Source organism: Triticum aestivum, chromosome 4B (assembly GCF_018294505.1).
Source record: "Triticum aestivum cultivar Chinese Spring chromosome 4B, IWGSC CS RefSeq v2.1, whole genome shotgun sequence".
NCBI lineage: Eukaryota > Viridiplantae > Streptophyta > Magnoliopsida > Poales > Poaceae > Triticum > Triticum aestivum.
Window position 1 is genome coordinate 488,236,901 of NC_057804.1, and position 16,843 is coordinate 488,253,743.

Genomic DNA, 16,843 nt, shown 5'->3' on the forward strand with positions numbered 1-16,843 from the left:
AAAGTCATATGAAGCGAGTGCCTTGTGCAAGAAAGGACACGCTCCGAGACACGGCGGCCAGGCCAGGCCAGCACAGTGCAGCTAACATCTTTCTAACCCGACACAAGCGTGCCGTGCGAGCGTGTAGATGCCAGCAGCAGCAGCAGCAGCATGGCCCGGGGGCGTCTGACGCCTGCGAGTGAAACCAGGCAAGGCATGCACGGTGGAGAGGAGATGAGATGACGGTTCACGTGCAAGCGCCAATTTCACTTGGCCGCAAGCCATGTACTCCCTCCGTTCCGAATTACTTGTCTCAGATTTGTCTAGATACGGATGTATCTAGACTCATTTTAGTGCTAGATACATCCGTATCTAGACAAATCCAAGACAAGTAATTCGGAACGGAGGGAGTATGCGGCATGCTGCTGGGGGAGGTGAGCAGCTCTACAGGAGAACGACGGCCGGCCGGAGCGAGCGAGCGTGCGCGTCCTCTCCTGCCCGAAGCCTTGACGTGGGCGCGGCAGTGCGCCTGCGCTGCGCTGTGCATGCATGTCACCCAAGCACGCGTTCGAGCAAGCAGACGTCGAAGCGTGCACGGGCTGCCTCCGGCCTCTTCTTTCCGTGTGATTTTAGAAACAAATCACTTCGATTCAATTGGAGAGACGAGACCCACTAACTACTTTGTACAAGACAGTACTCCTACTACAACAGAGATTACACAGGTCTAATTAATCCACGACATTATCATCATACACTAATCTAGCACATGCTTGCTTCCTCTTGCACACGCATCCGGACACACTACCACATTCCGAAGAGTACACCACAAGGTACAGAGGCCGCGACAAAGGTACAGCCACTAAATGCTGAGGAGATCCTGCTGCGCCGGGGACTCCTGTGGCCCGTCCTGATGCTCCTCCTCCTCTCCTTCGACGGTGGCCTCCGACCGTGTCGTGCCGGCGGTCATCGACGTCGCCCCTGGCATGTCGGCCAGGATCTGCACCACCTCCCGCATCGTGGGCCGCTCGACGCTTTGCTCCGCGACGCAGAGCATGGCGACGTAGAAGACGTGCGTCAGCTCCTGGACGGGCACCGTCGAGAGGCGCGGGTCGGCGATCTTCATCACGCCTTCCTTGGTCGATCCGGTGGCCATCCGCACCCACTGCACGATGTCCACGCCGTCGCCGAACTCACCCACCGGCTTGCGTCCGGTCACGAGCTCCAGCAGCACCACACCGAAGCTGTACACGTCGCTCTTCTCGTCCACCTTGAGAGTGTAGGCGTACTCTGAAAAGGCACACAACAGAGAATGCGGCCACATAAGATCACATGCCAACAATTCCCAAAGATGATCCATTTAAACGACAAAGTGATGAGAGGCTGGCTTCAGTTCCAGGGCATGTGCAGCACAGTTGGTGCCGCACAGTAAAAACAATCAGAGCATACTGAAACCGAAAATACTCCTCGATGATTTGAATCCAAAATGTTTGTGAAGAATGAAAACAGAGGAGGACCGTAATGCATACCGGGAGCGATGTATCCATAGGAACCGGCGATCGCGGACATGCACTCGGAGCCACCGGCGTTGCCGTTGAGGAACTTGGCGAGGCCGAAGTCGGCGACGTGCGCCTCGAAGTCGGTGTCGAGGAGGATGTTGTTGGACTTGACGTCGCGGTGCAGTATCGGCGGCGAGCAGTCGTGGTGCAGGTAGCAGAGGCCCTTGGCCGCCTCCACGGCGATCTTGTACCGCGTCGCCCACTGCAGGTGGCCACCCTTCTTGCCGTGGAGCACCTCGCCGAGGCTGCCGTTGGGCATGTACTCATACACCAGGAGGTTCGTCTCGCGGTTGGCCGCGAACCCGAGCAGCCGCACGATGTGGCGGTGCCGGATCCGCCCCAGCGTCTGTATCTCGGCGGAGAAGCCATAGTCGTCGTGAGCTGACCCGGAGCGCCCGATGGCGGACAGCCGCTTCACTGCCACAACCGCGCCGCCCGGCATCGCGCCCTTGTACACGATCCCGGACCCGCCCTTGCCGATCACGTTCTCGTCCTTGAGGCAGTCGAGCACGTCGTCCACAGCGAAGTCCAAGCGCTGGAACGCCGTGATCCGCCACGCACGCGCCTCCGCCGACCGCTTCAGAGACCGCGCCTTCAGCACGGCCGCCACGGCGAAGATGATGGACAGCGCCAGGAGGCCGAGCACGAGGAGAAGCTTCGTGGTCGACGAGAGGGACCCGAAGGTGGACGTGGCCACGCCGTGACCGCCACACGGAGACAGGAAGGCCCCGCAGAGACCAGGGTTGCCGGCGAAGGAGGTGGAGTTGAAGTAGGCGAACTGCCCGGTGGCTGGGACCTCGCCGGACAGGCAGTTGTACGAGAAATCAACGGCTGTTAGGCTCTGCATTCCGGCGATGGAAGGCGGGATCTCCCCGTCGAGCGCGTTGCTGGATAGGTTGAGGTAGTTGAGGATCCGTAGGCTGGCGAGCGCGGCCGGGATGCGGCCGGAGAGCCTGTTGCCGGATAGGTCGAGGAAGGTGAGCAGCCTGCAACCCGCGATCGCCGGCGGCAGCTCCCCGGATATCAGGTTGCCAGACATGTCCACCTTTGAAAGCTGTTGCAACTTCCCAATGGCCGGCGGGAGCTCGCCGGACAACTTGTTGTCGGCCAACAGAAGCTTCTGCAGGCCCACGAGCCCACCGATCCCCGCCGGCACCGGGCCAGATAATCCGTTGTTATACAGGCTCAGCTCCCCTATCGACGGCGACACCTCGTCGGCGTCCAGCCGGACCTCGCCGGACAGCAGATTGTTATGCAGCTCTACCTGTGTCAGGTTCTGCAACGTGAACAGCTTGGCCGGGATCGTCCCATTGAGATAATTCTCTCCCAGTCGAATCCTCGTCAATGACGGGCACCCGGCGAGCCCGTCCGGAATGCCGCCAAACAACGAATTTCCAAGCGCGATGAACGTCTCCAGCCGACCGCCGGCGCATAGCTCGGTCGGCAGAACGCCGGTGAGCTTATTTGTGCTCACGTCGACAATCCTCAGCCTGGTTGCCGCAACACCAAGCTGCGCCGGCACTCCGCCGGTGAAGTTGTTCTCCCACAACTGCAGCACCTCGAGGTTCGGCAGGTCACCGATAAATTCGGGAATCTCGCCGGCGAGGCGGTTCCGAAAGAGGTTCAGCAGCGTCATGTTCTTGAGCGACGCGAAGCTCGCTGGGATCTCCCCGGCGAACAGGTTGTTGGACAAGTCGAGCGACTTCAGCGCGCCCATCACGCCTATCTCCGACGGCAGCCGCCCGGAGAGGGCGTTAATCTGTAGAAAGAGAGTGTCCAGCGTCGTCAGGTTCGCCAACTCCGGCGGGATCTTGCCGGAGATACCGCAGCTCGCCATGTCGAGCCGCACGAGCTGCCGCAGCCTGCCGAGCTCAGGCGGTATCCCGCCGGTGAAGCTGTTGAAGTACCCGAGGTACAGCTCCCTCAGCGTCGACAGGTTGCCGAGCTCGGGCGGTATCTCCCCGGTGAGCTCATTGCCGGAGAGGGCCAGGTACCGGATGCGGCTCCATTGGCCGTACGACGTGGGAATGCTGCCGGAGAAGAAATTGCCGCCGAGGTGGAGGTGGACAAGGTTCGTGAGATTGGGGAGCGCGGCAGGGAGCGGGCCGGTGAGGTTGTTATTGTACAGGTCGAGAACGCGGATGTCGGTGAGGCTGGCGATGAGGCCGTCCGGGAAGGTGGAATTGAAGAGGTTATTGGAGAGGTTGAGGGACCGGAGGTGCGGGACGGAGGAGAGGGCGGCGGCGGGGATGGGGCCGGTGAGGTTGAGGGCGGAGAGGTCGAGGGAGATGACGCGGGAGCCGGCGGCGTCGCAGGAGAGGCGCGGCCACGAGCAGAGCGGCGTGGCCGGCGTCCAGTGCGCGGAAAGGTAGCCCGAGGGGTCAGCGAGTGCCACGGAGAGGTTGAGGAGGGCGGCGGCTTCCAGGGAGGCAGCAGAGGTGGGTGAGCCGGAGGCGATGGAGCTGGTGGCGGTGGCCAGGAGAAGGAGGAGGACGGCGAGGAGAAAGGTGTGAGTGGCGGACATGGAGCGTGCCATGGATGGGGCTGTGCTGGAGTGGCGCTCGAGTTCAGGCGGACAGCGTGGGATTATATGCGCGTGTGCAGATCTTCCGTTTCAATTTCTTTCCTTCTCATTTCTGCTTTTTCCTAGGGTGGAAAATGAGCATGTTTCAGGGGTACCGTGTGAGCATGCTGATTTCCAATGTTCTCCTTTAGTTCGTTTTCTTTTTGTGAAAAAAAAGGTAAAAGCTTCAAAAAAAAAGAAGGAAAAAGGTAAAGCTTCAAATTTACCTAGAACACCGGGGCACTCGTCGCTGGACAACTTTGGTACAACCTTTGAATCATCACAAGTTTTTTTTTCTTTTACAGTTTTGATAAAACACATATAAATGTGCCATAAGTATTACTCATCTAAGTCATAAGTCACTGATCTTACGCGGAGATTCATGTAAATATTTTCTTTTTTCCTTTTTTTCTCCTTTTTGTGCTTGATTGAGTGACTTAGATGTGCTTGATCTTACGTGCCTTGTTTTTTTTTTGGCATGTTGAATCATCACCAGATATTTTGGCGGTTTGTAGCAAAAATGGATATTATTAGATTACAGAAAGTCCGCTTGCCAATAATACATGGGTACTTTTTTTCACGGGTACTGGATACTTTGATGTACATATTCCATAACTCCCAAACGTGCCTTGTTTCTGCTCCTCGTGCCGAACGCCTCCTATACCGTTGGTTTTTCAGCACGAATCTTAAAGCACAGAAAGTTGCCATGTCGAGGCCAGTGGATCCCAGCAGAAAGGGGTCATATCAGATTATGAAAAGTTCTCTTGCCAATACTACTGGGTAGTACATATTTTTCCATGGATACTCCATACTTTGATATCATATATGCCAGCATGACTGTAACACATATATATTAACCATTTTTTGCGGTGGTTTTCTATGTATGATATTTATAATGTATCTTTCGAAATGCAAAATTGATTGTGGTATACATCGAGTTCATATCCTTGACAAGAGCAAGAATGTGTTTACTTGCGAAAATGCTAAATGGAGGACGAGCTCCATGGAGCTTCTTATTTTTTGAAAATTTTGAGAATCACATTTTGAAGTGTCAATGAAAAAAGTACACACATTCCATACAGATGTATACTACATGTGATGATATACGTTACGATGGGAGCTACACTAAAAAGACAGAATTTATCATCGTTGTCATTTATTAAAAAAAATCCATAATTTTTTTTGCAACTATTTGTGCACTGATACATGTTGATGGCATTGATAACGCTATAAATTGTGGGGGCAGACTTGAGAAGTACGCACTCACCGCGGAGGTGGCGCTCCCATCGCCATGTAGCGCTCTGGGTAGCTGCTCAGAGCCCCTGCCACCACAACTCCGATGATGAGGGTGTACAAGATCACATTGTGCAGCAGGAGAATAGTGAGGTAGTACCACAAGTGAACAAGCTCCAAGGGCGCGCACTAGTCGATGCTAGCACATGGATTCAGTATGGCGAGGGCTATATTGCCCGGAATCACAAAGACATACTGAATCTTTGTCAGTTTGAAATCATGTCTCACCGTAGCGCAAAAGGCTCACAATGTGGATGCCAATGGAAGGAAGAGGAGTGATCAAGGAAGGAGTGACTCTGGGGTGACTAAGATTTACATAAGAGGGGACACTTTCCCAAGGGAGAAATTAAAGCATTCTGCTTGTTTGGTTCTTTATATCATGAAAGTGGTGTTTCTACAAATCTATATGTTGCACACCACAAAATTCATTATAAATGCATAACCATCAGAATTAAAAATATATTCCTGAGTAAAGTCTTGATACGTCATGTATAATTGTATATATGATTATGTGATAAAAATGATGATTATAGTATACATGTACTCCAACGTAAACAATTATTGAAAACAAAAGATTGGTGTCGTGAGGGGAGAGGGGCCAAAGCCCCTCCCTAACACGATGTAGGGGAAGTGCACAATCCTCCTTAATTCTAATTCAACCGGTTATTTGAGATGATTCTAATACACTTTAAGTGTTTGTTGGTAACATATATAGATTTATCATATTGATGTTTCTGTTAAGTACCCCTCGGTTTTAGTTTAGGCCCAAGAATTTTCAAGACCCACCTTGTTGTGAAACAACTAACTCATAGAGATACTGACATGTTTGTTTCATGACTAATTTTGTCACAACTAACATTAGGTAAATTGTGGCGGCCACAAAAGGTGTAGCGTACAAAATGACCACCACAAGTGTGACAAAATATGTCAAAAAATCTAGTCATTGTCACGTGAACCATATAGCTAGAGAAGTGTGGCAAACAAAAAGTGTGACAAAACCGAACTTATATTGTTGCATGACTAAGGTTAGGGGTGGCAATCTTAGTCTGCAAACAAAATATGCTCATAATGTATCATTAAATACCTACGTATACAACTATAGTCCATACTTTAGATCAAAATAAATTCCTACATGGTGGTACCACCACATTTCATTTGTTTTTTAAAAAGTTTGAGATGCCAATGGGTGTGATTTTAGTAAAGTTAATCAGATATTTTCCTTGTAGCTTTGATAGCGAGCAAAACACTACATACCTATCCAAAAAGAACTTACAGCTTGGTTACTTGTAAAGTACAAAACACATCCTCCTCAATGCTTTTCGAATTTTTTCTTTGGACACAAATTTTGGCTTGCCACTTTTTAAAAACTCTAGCTTCATCAAAATTGGTAGACACTCGATTAAAATACTCTAAACATTGTTGAATTCATTCCTCTCGGTGCTTTGACATAATTTTGATGCATATTTTGATTGATTCGAGGATCTATTGTGCTAAATTGACCAAGGGTAGGTTTTTCGTTATATTCTGAGACATTGTTTCCCGTATGCATGCCTACCACATAGAATAACTTTAACTCGCGACTTCAACAAGTCTAATTGAAGGTATTATATATTTTTAGAGGGATAACAAATCTAGCACTGATCCAAAGACTACAAGTTGTCACATAACTAGGGAAAAAATCATTACCATTAGTTTGGTCCAATAATTTATAACCGTGTTGACGAGCTGAAATTTAAAAGAAAATGCTCTAATTATTTTGGTGGGCTAGATGACGCTCGAGATTACTTACACGGTGTGATGTACATACATTTGTTTCCATAGGTTTAGCCATCTAGCTAATTGCATCATAGAGTAGTAGAAATTATGTTAAAATTGTAAGGATGTTTGCTTCGCAACATTCTCAAAACACATAGATAAGAAAAACTCCATGATTATAATATAATGCTATCATGAATCTTATAGGATTAGGCTCCTTCTTTCTTTCCTCTTCCTCCCCTCGATCACAGTCGGTGATTCCATGGATTTTGAGTCTTCTCTACTTGTCGCTTGCGGTCAGTGGATGGAAGGAAAATCTTGGTGCCTCAACTTTGGATAATTGATAGGTTAGGTCCTAGCATGGGCGACGTTCGAGAGGATGGCAACGCTTCATCTTCGAGGCAGTCTTCCAGGCTTCGATCCTCCTCAAGTTCGTCCATCAAGATGAATTTAATGAAGCTCCAACGTAGATTATTGTCGGTTCCTTGGGGCGGCGATGTTAGGATTTCTCGACATGCGTAAGCGGCGAGGAGATTTGGTGCGAGATTCTTAGGATTGATTTGAGGGTTCCGTTGAATCGAGGCCTCTTTTGTTTAAAGGAAAAGTGGAGGAGAAGCGTATGAATAGGAACTTTTCTTATGGTAGTACTATTCATGCATTTGGTTCAAAGGAATAAGACAAAGAACAAAATTAAAGAAACTTTTGTTTGATCTCAGTTTCAAAGGAAAAATAGAGGAATTTCTATCATACACTTGAGCCTCCTTTCAAATTCTTATGCGAATAACAAGATTAAGATCCTTAGTGGCATCATTATGTCGATTTTTTCTTATGGTTTGACTTTAAATATGATTGTAAGTATTAGATTTTTTGTGTTCTTTTTGGTTCCTATGAACCAAACATTAAAGTTGACATAATTCTTGCTACCAGTCATCTATTTTTTTCATGGCATTTTTTTTTCTATTCCGGTGTTTTCCTCATTCTGATGTTTTTAGAATCCACCAACCCAAAGGAGCTTAAGAAGGAGCACTAAACCTGACCGGAAAAATTGGAGAGGCGACTCTTCTTATTCTATTTAACATTTAAGGCCAAATGACCAAGACATTAGCCTAAAGTTTTCTCCTGGTTCGGGGACAAATGAATGTTGTTCTCTATCACATATGTAAGGATCCCTGCCGAATGTAGAGTTCTCCCTCTGTTTCTGCCTACTTTATAAAAAAAATTATGTGAAAATTTTACAACAAGAAATATATATAATGTGAAAATATATTCATAATGAATCTAATGATTTCAATTTGGTATTGTAGATATTATTATTTTTAAAAAGTAAAGCTAATATGCTGAGTAAATAGAAAAAAATAGGAGTATATAAATAAAAATGGAAGGAGTATTTTGAATATACTGCTATACATCTATAGAGCCCATCCAGGTGCAGCCCACAAAGCGGTGGGTACACAGAAGAAAAGCCGAGTGAGCAGTGTCGTCGAAAGACTTAAATCCCTAAAGTTTCTGCTGATTGAAGTACAGCCCATGTCGGGGAATCTGGGGAATGACTCGCGTAAATGTTGCCGATTAAATCAGCTTTGGCATGCATACAGCACTTACACTGACGTGTTGGTCCCAGCTCGCCTGGTCCCACCTGTCACTGAAAGACGATTCGATGCAGGAGTAGTTGCAGCGCGTTGCAGCGTGTGCGAGTCGTCTTTCCCTTATCAGGGAAGCAAGGACAGCAGTCGCGTGTGCGGGAGCGCGGGGACCACAAGCCAGGGGCAGCACATGAAACACGAAGAGCGTGACTGCGTGAGCCTTTGGTGGGATCCGGGTTCTCCGTCAGTGGGCGTGGGTCAGGAGACGCACGCTCCGTGTTGCACTGTTGCAGTAGGAGTATGCTGTATACTGTAGTAGCTACAGGAGGAGCCCGGCCGCCTTTTGTGTTGCACTGTCGTCCAGCGTCGTTGGTGCCCCGGTGTAGTATCAAATAAACGTGTGCCGTTCGTTCAAAAGTGTAGCTTAAGCTCTTTCTCATCATGCTCAGGCCCCATGCATGTACCCATCATCACCCGGGGGCCGGGCGCGAGCACGTCTTTGGTTGTTTACCACCTCCAAAAGACGTGCAACACGTCCGACGCCCTAGGTGCGCCATCATGTTAGTAGCTCTAATAATGCGGCAGGAACCTAACGGTGCATTAACCAAAAACGTACCGAGTGAAGTGCCGCGCAAGCATGACCCAAGGCAGGCACGCAGACGATCGATCAGGCAGGTGGCTGGCATTGGCAGCCAACACATATGGCATGCACGTACCCGCCGAGAGAGAACCAGCACGATGCATGGTACCAGTACATGTGTTTGGTAAACTGCGGCATCATGCCTCCTGCATGCAGAGGTGCTTTCGTACAGTTGCTAGTCGTCACCTTGATCAAGACGGGTTGACGACGGACGACGGACGGAGGCCATACGTGACGCAGAAACAACGGGAAGGAAGAGGGTACGTGGAGTGGAGTCCGGGGCAGGCATGATGCGGTGCGCATGATTCGGTCCGGAAAACGCTGCGGAGTTTTGTCCCCGGACACGACCGCTAATCTGGCTCGGGCGGCGAGGACGGATATTTTTTTTTTTTTGAGAAGGAGTATATGATGGTGCCTCTCTATTCTGTGTTCCACATGATGATGGCTCTCGCGCGCGCACGCGACGGGAGCCCACCGGCTCGCACGCGCGCCCGTCTCCCCGCGGCGATGTGTAGGGCTCCGCTTCGGCCCGAGCCCAATATCTATGCACGATTAGGTTTTTTTAGATCAATATATATAGGGAGGAGATGCACGATTAGTTTAGGTGTTGGCCCACTGCTTATACCCTCCTAACTAAACAAGTGTGGTTTTTTGCTTTGTTTTAGCCTCCCAACAGCAACACCAACGTTCCAACGGAGGAGCTCTGTTCCAAGTGACTCTGGATCCCTGTATGGATACACACAACGGAGGAGTATCCGCATATTGCAGGGTTATGAGCTTATGGCCACGCATTACTTAATCTCTGATGAGCAGTCAAGTTCGTAGAGCGGACAGTGATGCGCGTATTGACATTTAACAGCAACAGCCGACAGCTCTTGTGGCGTGTTCCGTGCAAAACTGCAAATCCAGAGCTTCTGTCCTCATCTTTCCTTTGTTTCTGCGTACGTCGTTACTGTAGCAGAGAGCATCGACAAACCAGAATATCGAATAATCAAATGCACTGTGGACACAATGGGCAGTAATACTGTAGTAGTAGCTGGCTTCCGGCCATGCCTTCGGAGTAAATCAATTAGCTCATACTCGAATGGTCGGTATTAGCCTATCTTGACACGGAGCCAAGAGATGACGGTCATTACTCAGATGGCATACATGCTGCATTCGTGCCCCACGTCCCCCGCGACAATCCTTGCCACAGCAAGACTGACATACTCGATGACACACGTCACTACCAGGTTGGGATGGCTACCAGATTAGAAAAACTCCTAGTCCTACGTAGGTATAGGTCTACATAGACTGTAGGAGCTTAACACTACGTACCGCTGCTCCCATGCATCGTTCATCTCGAGCGTCTTCCGATCCTCCTTGTCTCCCGGGAACTCAATTTGGACGCTTCAAGTAGGCAGGGAGGCATCCACGAAGCCCCAGTACCCTAGATTGCCCCGGGATCATCGCCAGATCGATTTGTAAATCCGGTTGCTAAAATCAAGAGAAAACTGAGGAAGAGCTCTGCCTCTACGTACGTGCACATCGAACGACCGGTCAAACCACGGCATTTATGTGCTCGCCCTTCCTTAAATCTGACGGGCGCATCGAGCGAACGTGTGCTCTTGTCAATTGCGCAGCTCGATCTGGCTGATCTTGGTTTGAGGAGGCAGCAGGAGTCAAATTTCTCGGCGCATGACCCAAAGACGGAATTCTGCTCTGGCCCTTGGATCCTCCAGGGCCTCGTCTCGGCTGCGGGCCGTCGTCTCTCTCAGGGCTCGCGCGGGTGTGGTGCAAGAAAACTGAAGCGTGACACGATCCGATGAATGGAAGGATGGACCGTGCGTGTCCCAGGAAGGCACTGTTTTTTTTTTTTGCGGGGCCCAGGAAGGCACTGTTGAACGTGCAGGCTCACGAGCCACAGCCATGCAGTCACGGAGCTGCGCGCATCGGCGCATGCTGCCAGCAAACGTGAGCACACGACGGCACGGGAGAAGCAGAACGCACGTACCACTAGTACGTTGCCCGCGCGATGCGATGGCACGGCCAGCAAGCGACGCGAGAAAGTCGCTTGTCGAGGAGCGGCGAGCGGCGACCGGCCGGGAGGGGCGCCGTCTGGCCACCATGACCATCCGTGTGCATGTATGCGAGACTACGAATGGCGAACCGGAGCATGGAGCCAAGACGGCGCGCAGAGGTCGATACAGCGCAGCCGAGCAGGCGGAGGGGTGGGCGCGGCGGACGGCAAGAGGTTCTTTGGTCTCGTCTCTGACGCGAGGTTAGTGGGCGGCCCAGTACTGTAGCTGCATGGAACCGGTATGGAAACTTTTTGAAATGCGTGAATTTTTTTGCAAGGCATGAAATATTTTTTAAATTTCAAAAAACATTTACATTACGCCATGAACGTTTTCTCCAGAAACGGCATCCTATATTAAATGTCACAACAAGTTTTTTGAATGCTATCAACAATTTTTAGAAGTTGCGTGAATAAGTTTTTTACACTTCATGATTTTTTAGAAATTCATGATAAATATTGTTGAAAAAAATAGCGAATATAATGTTTGAAATAATATATTTATAATATTGTGAAATCTAAACAAAAATAAAAAAAGAAACAGAAAAAGAAATAACCAGTAGCTCGTTGCTTCAGGTGAGGGGATGCTCGCCCCCGCTGGGAGAGATTCAAAGCCCCTCCCTATAAGGATCTCATCCTTTTTTTTTTTTGAGAAATCTCGTCACTTTATTGATTGATAGCAATGTTCATAGGTACAAGCCTTTAGTCATGCGGAAAGCACAACAAAACATGTCGACCTAATCCTAAATTACATGCAAATTTGGCAGGATCATGAGCCTGAAAATTATGGTTCCTACGATCATGAACAAGGGATCCCATCCTATTTGACATTTATTATTGCGTCAAGATGCCTGGCAAATTCATATGCTCGTGCATTCTAGAACCGACCCAGTTTAGATCTTTTTAAGCGAGCGTTCCATAGCGCGTGCGTTTGCGCATTTATTTTAATAATATTTCGATTTTATTTAGTTTTTTGAATTTTTGGTACAGTTTCTCATTTTTCCTATTTTATTTTAACCGATTTTCGTATAGAAAGAAAAATTGATCACATACTCGAAACATATTTAAGAATTTAAAAAATAGTAATTACTCAGAAAAGTTCACATGCTTCTTAAAATATTTACAACTGTAAAAATGTCGTCGTGTAAAAAAATGCCTGGCTTTAAAAAAGTTTCTTGAATCCTAAAAAGTTCTTGTGTATTACTAAAAAGTTCATGAATTTTGAAGATCTTCACAAATTTTCAAAAAAAGGGGTTACTGCACATTTTTGGAAATGTTCTTGAAATTTAAAAGTTGAAAGAAAAAAGAAAATAGATAGAGCAAAAAACAAAATAAATAAATGAAATGATAAAACAAAAAGATGGGAAAAGAAACCCACGAAAAATGAGAACAAACACCAAAGTAAACCACCTAAGACTGTAAATAATAAAACATCATACCAGTTTGGATGAGAATACACTGGCCTGGGGTCTAGAGAAGTATGGCATCTTCTCAGTTAAGAGTGCACACCAGTTTGGTTTTGATGAAGCTAATAGAGATGTTGCGACAGGGTCGAGTTCGCAACCGGATGGATGTCGATCCTGTTGGAATCTTATTTGGTCTACGGAGGTACCTCCAACAGTAGGCAATTTTGCGTGGAGGGTGGCTACTGTTTCTTTGCCGACTTGGAGAAATACACATATTCGGGGGCTGGAAATTAATGATCTTTGTCCGGTATGTTCAATTGAATCTGAGGACAGTTTACCATGCTCTTTGTCGCTCTAGTTAGTCAAGGATTCTTTGGGATACTATGGTAGAAGTTTGGTCATTGCCGTGCATTAGAACCATGCAAAACATTGGTAAGGAATGGTTACTACAAGCCTTAGAGCCTCTCCCTAATATTGAACGTCCTATGTTGCTTATGATGCTTTGATAGGCTTGGCATATTCATAATGAAGTGGTACTGTAACGCCCCGGATTCGATGCGCCAGGTGTCTGCTAGTTATTCGTCGTCGTTGCCATCTCATTTGCTTGCGTGTTGCATTTTATCATGTCATCATGTGTATTTCATTTTGCATATGTGTTCGCCTCATGCATCCGAGCATTTTCTCCGTGTCCGTTTTGCAATCCAGCGCTCATATGCCCTCCGGCGTCTCCCTTTTTGTCTCTCGTTATGAGCGGGTGTTAAACGTTCTCGGAATGACCCGAGGCTTGCCAAGTGGCCTTGGTATAGCACCGGTAGACCGTCTGTCAAGTTTCATGCCATTTGAAGGTCGTTTGGTACTCCAACGGTTAACCTGGTAACCGCAAAAGTCTCCTTCTCCTTGCAGCCCAACACCCCTTTCCAAAGTGGCCCAAAACCCATCTAACTCCCCTCCATGCTCTCGGTCATTCGATCACGATCGTGTGGGCGAAAACCGCTCCTCATTTGGACTCTCTTAGCTCCCAGAAATCTATAAATAGTCCCCTCCACCGAAATTCACGGTCTAACCCCCCTAACCCTAGTTTTTCTCCTCTGCGCCGCGCCGGACATGTCCGTCCCCGGCCGGACATGTCCGCCGCCGCCCTCCAGCCAACCCACGCTCGCCACCTGTCCCGTCGCCGCCCACCTTCGCCGTGGCCCACGGGGCCCGGATCGGGCCCGCGCGAGCCCGCGCCCGCGCCGCCGTCTGCCTCCCCGGCCCCGCGCCCGAGCGCCGCCGCGCCCGCGGCTCCGCCCGCTGGCGACCCCTCCGCCCGGCGCCGGCCGCCCGCCGCCGCGGCCAGCGCCGCCCGTCCCCGGCCGCCCGCCGCCGCGGCCAGCGCCGCCCGTCCCCGGCCGGCCCTGCGCCGCCCCTCGCCGGCCGGCCCTGCGCCGCCCCTCGCCGGCCGGCGCTCGCCTCCGCCCGGCCTCCGCCCCGCGCCCCGCGTCGTCCCCGCGAGGCCGCCCAGCCTCCCGTGCCGCCCTGCCCCTTCGCCCGGCCGCCGGTGCCGCCCGAGCTCGCCGCCGCGCCGGTGCGCCGCCGCGGCCTCCGCCCCGCCGCCCGGTGTCGCCTCCGTGCCCAGCCGGCCCTCCTTCGCCCGGATTCGGCCCCGGGAGCTCCGGCCGCCCCAGATCCGTTCTCCTCCTTGCCTCCTCCCGCAACCCCGGCGAGTCTCTCCGGCGAGATCCGCGCTGCATCGAAATCCGTGCCGAGAGGTTGACTTTTCCCCTTCCCCGAATTTCCTGTCCCGAATATTTCAGTAATAATCATGCCATGTTTGACCTGTTGTATCTCTGCAACCGTAGCTCCATTTCATGCGTGTAATATGTCAAATTGTTCGTCTCGAAGAGTACATCATTTCATCTCATTGCATCATTTACATTTGAGCTCATCTTGATGTCTGAATCATCATCGTAAGAGTGCTTCATGATGTTATCTGCTGTTTGTTAACAGAACGAGCTCTTTTGTCATTTTTGCCATGATTGATGTGTGCATCCTATGAGGTTGATGTCTACATGTGTTTTGATCTATGCTATGTCTTCTTTATAGTGGTGTATGCCATGCATTTTTGTGATTAATGTGGTGACTAGCACAAGCATGCAAACTAGGCATCGTGATGTTGCTGATTTTAGTCCCTGTTCTGTTGTTATTTTGATGCCATGTAAACATGATGCTACAGAGAGATCCATGCATAATTTGAGATACTTCAGTAAAGGTGTTTTGAACAAGTGGTTATTGTATATCCATTCATGCCCTTGGTTGCATTTATGGAGTAGTCTAGCATGTCATTTGAGTGCTCTACTTTTGCTTCAAAATGTTTCCTGGCAGATTGTCTACATGTTATTCAATTTGGCCAAGGTTGTTGTAGTTGATCCTTGCATGCTATGGACTTGTTCTTGACTTGGTTTGTTTCACAAACATGTCTTCTTGATGATGCTATGCTTATCTTGTCATGCAATGACTTGTGGTTAGTGAATCGAGCTTGTTAAGTAGTGTACATGATGTTGCTGTTTTGCTAGGCTGAATCTGTTATTTCGTGATGCTATATAAACATGTTGCTACTAATCATTCTATGCATAATATGGAGATGTTCTATAAACATGTTTTGATCTACATGTCATGCTCTACCCATTCATGCCCCTGTTTGCAAGTATAGCTTGCTGTAGCTTGTTCATATCTTGCTCCAAAATTGCTTCATAATGTTGTTGTCAGCCTGTTAACATTAAGTTCAGTTGTTTCCATGATTGTTGCTAGTGATCCATGCACCCTATGGACTTGCTCTTGCTATGCTTAGCTTCACAAACATGTATTTTTACTGTTGGGTGCCTTGCCATGCCATGTATTGCTCTGTAGTGAGTTTCACAAGCTCATCTACATGCCTTCATAATTCTGTTTCTGCCATGTATGAATCTGTATAATAACTTGCTATGTTTACGTGGGTGCCATCATATTTTCTGATCCTTTTTGGTTTATGGTCAGTAAGGGACTTTTGATCTATGCTTTGAGTAGATTCATGCCATGCCTTTGTTTGCCATGATAAGTTCCTGTAACATGTTGTTTGATAGCTCTGAACATTGCATCGTGATGTTATTTCCTGCAAAGTCTGAAATTGTTATTACTTGCAATCTTATCATGTGTGTTTGAGCATGTTCTAGTGATTTCTGGAGATAGCTCAGTGTTCATGTTTTGTAATGCTTTACCTGTACATCATGCCCATGCCTTTTATTATTATGTTGAGGTGCTGTAGCATGTTGTTTTGATGCTTGCAATATGCCTAGTTGCTGTTTTGGACAGCTTGTCCTTTAAACTTGTTTCATGTGTGTGTGTAGAACCGTTGCTCCGGTTTGAGTGTGCTCTATATGAAACTTGCTTAAAATTGCATGTATCTTCATATTATCATGTTGCATCCTTGTTTTGGTGTGTTTGCTTGATGTTTGTATGCTTTTTGCATCAATGCCATGTTTAACTTGTTTTGCTCATATCTTCTAGGCCATAGCTCCGAACTAAATGAACTTTATATGTAACTTGACTAGAATCTCGTGTAGATCATCTTTGTGCATCTTAACTTGATGTTTAACAACTTGAACATAAGGTTTATTCAGATCTGGACCAATTTCGAAATATGCATATGAGGACTTACCAGAATTGTTATATGTTGTTCCCGGCCTCATTTAAACTTGTCTTGATGTGTTGCTCTTGTTTGCATCATCTCTTGCCATGAGTAGCTTCATGTAGCTTTGTCATGCATCATGCTTGTTGTGCATCATGCCTTGTTCATGTGTGGTGTGTTTACTATGTTGTGTGTTTCTTCTCGATAGTTCCTGTTTCGTTGCGATCGTGAGGATTCGTTCGTCTACGCTTGGTTCGTCTTCGTGGCTTCATCTTCTTCATGGACTCGTTCTTCTTCCTTGCGGGATTTCAGGCAAGATGACCGCTACCCTAGATCTCACTACTATCATTGTTATGCTAGTTGTTT

The 16,843-nt window shown here is 48.4% G+C and overlaps 1 protein-coding gene across 1 annotated transcript; it reads right to left on the minus strand.

Moving 5' to 3' along the window:
• Window positions 1–633: 633 nt before the first annotated feature.
• Window positions 634–4,110, minus strand: LOC123092878 (leucine-rich repeat receptor-like serine/threonine-protein kinase BAM1). The gene is made up of 2 exons (XM_044514731.1): window positions 1,506–4,110; window positions 634–1,266 (listed from the first exon to the last, which is right to left on the minus strand). Exons 1-2 carry the CDS (start codon window positions 4,069–4,071, stop codon window positions 839–841), a joined length of 2,994 nt encoding a protein of 997 aa, XP_044370666.1. The 5' UTR covers window positions 4,072–4,110; the 3' UTR covers window positions 634–838.
• Between the last annotated feature and the right edge of the window lie 12,733 nt (window positions 4,111–16,843).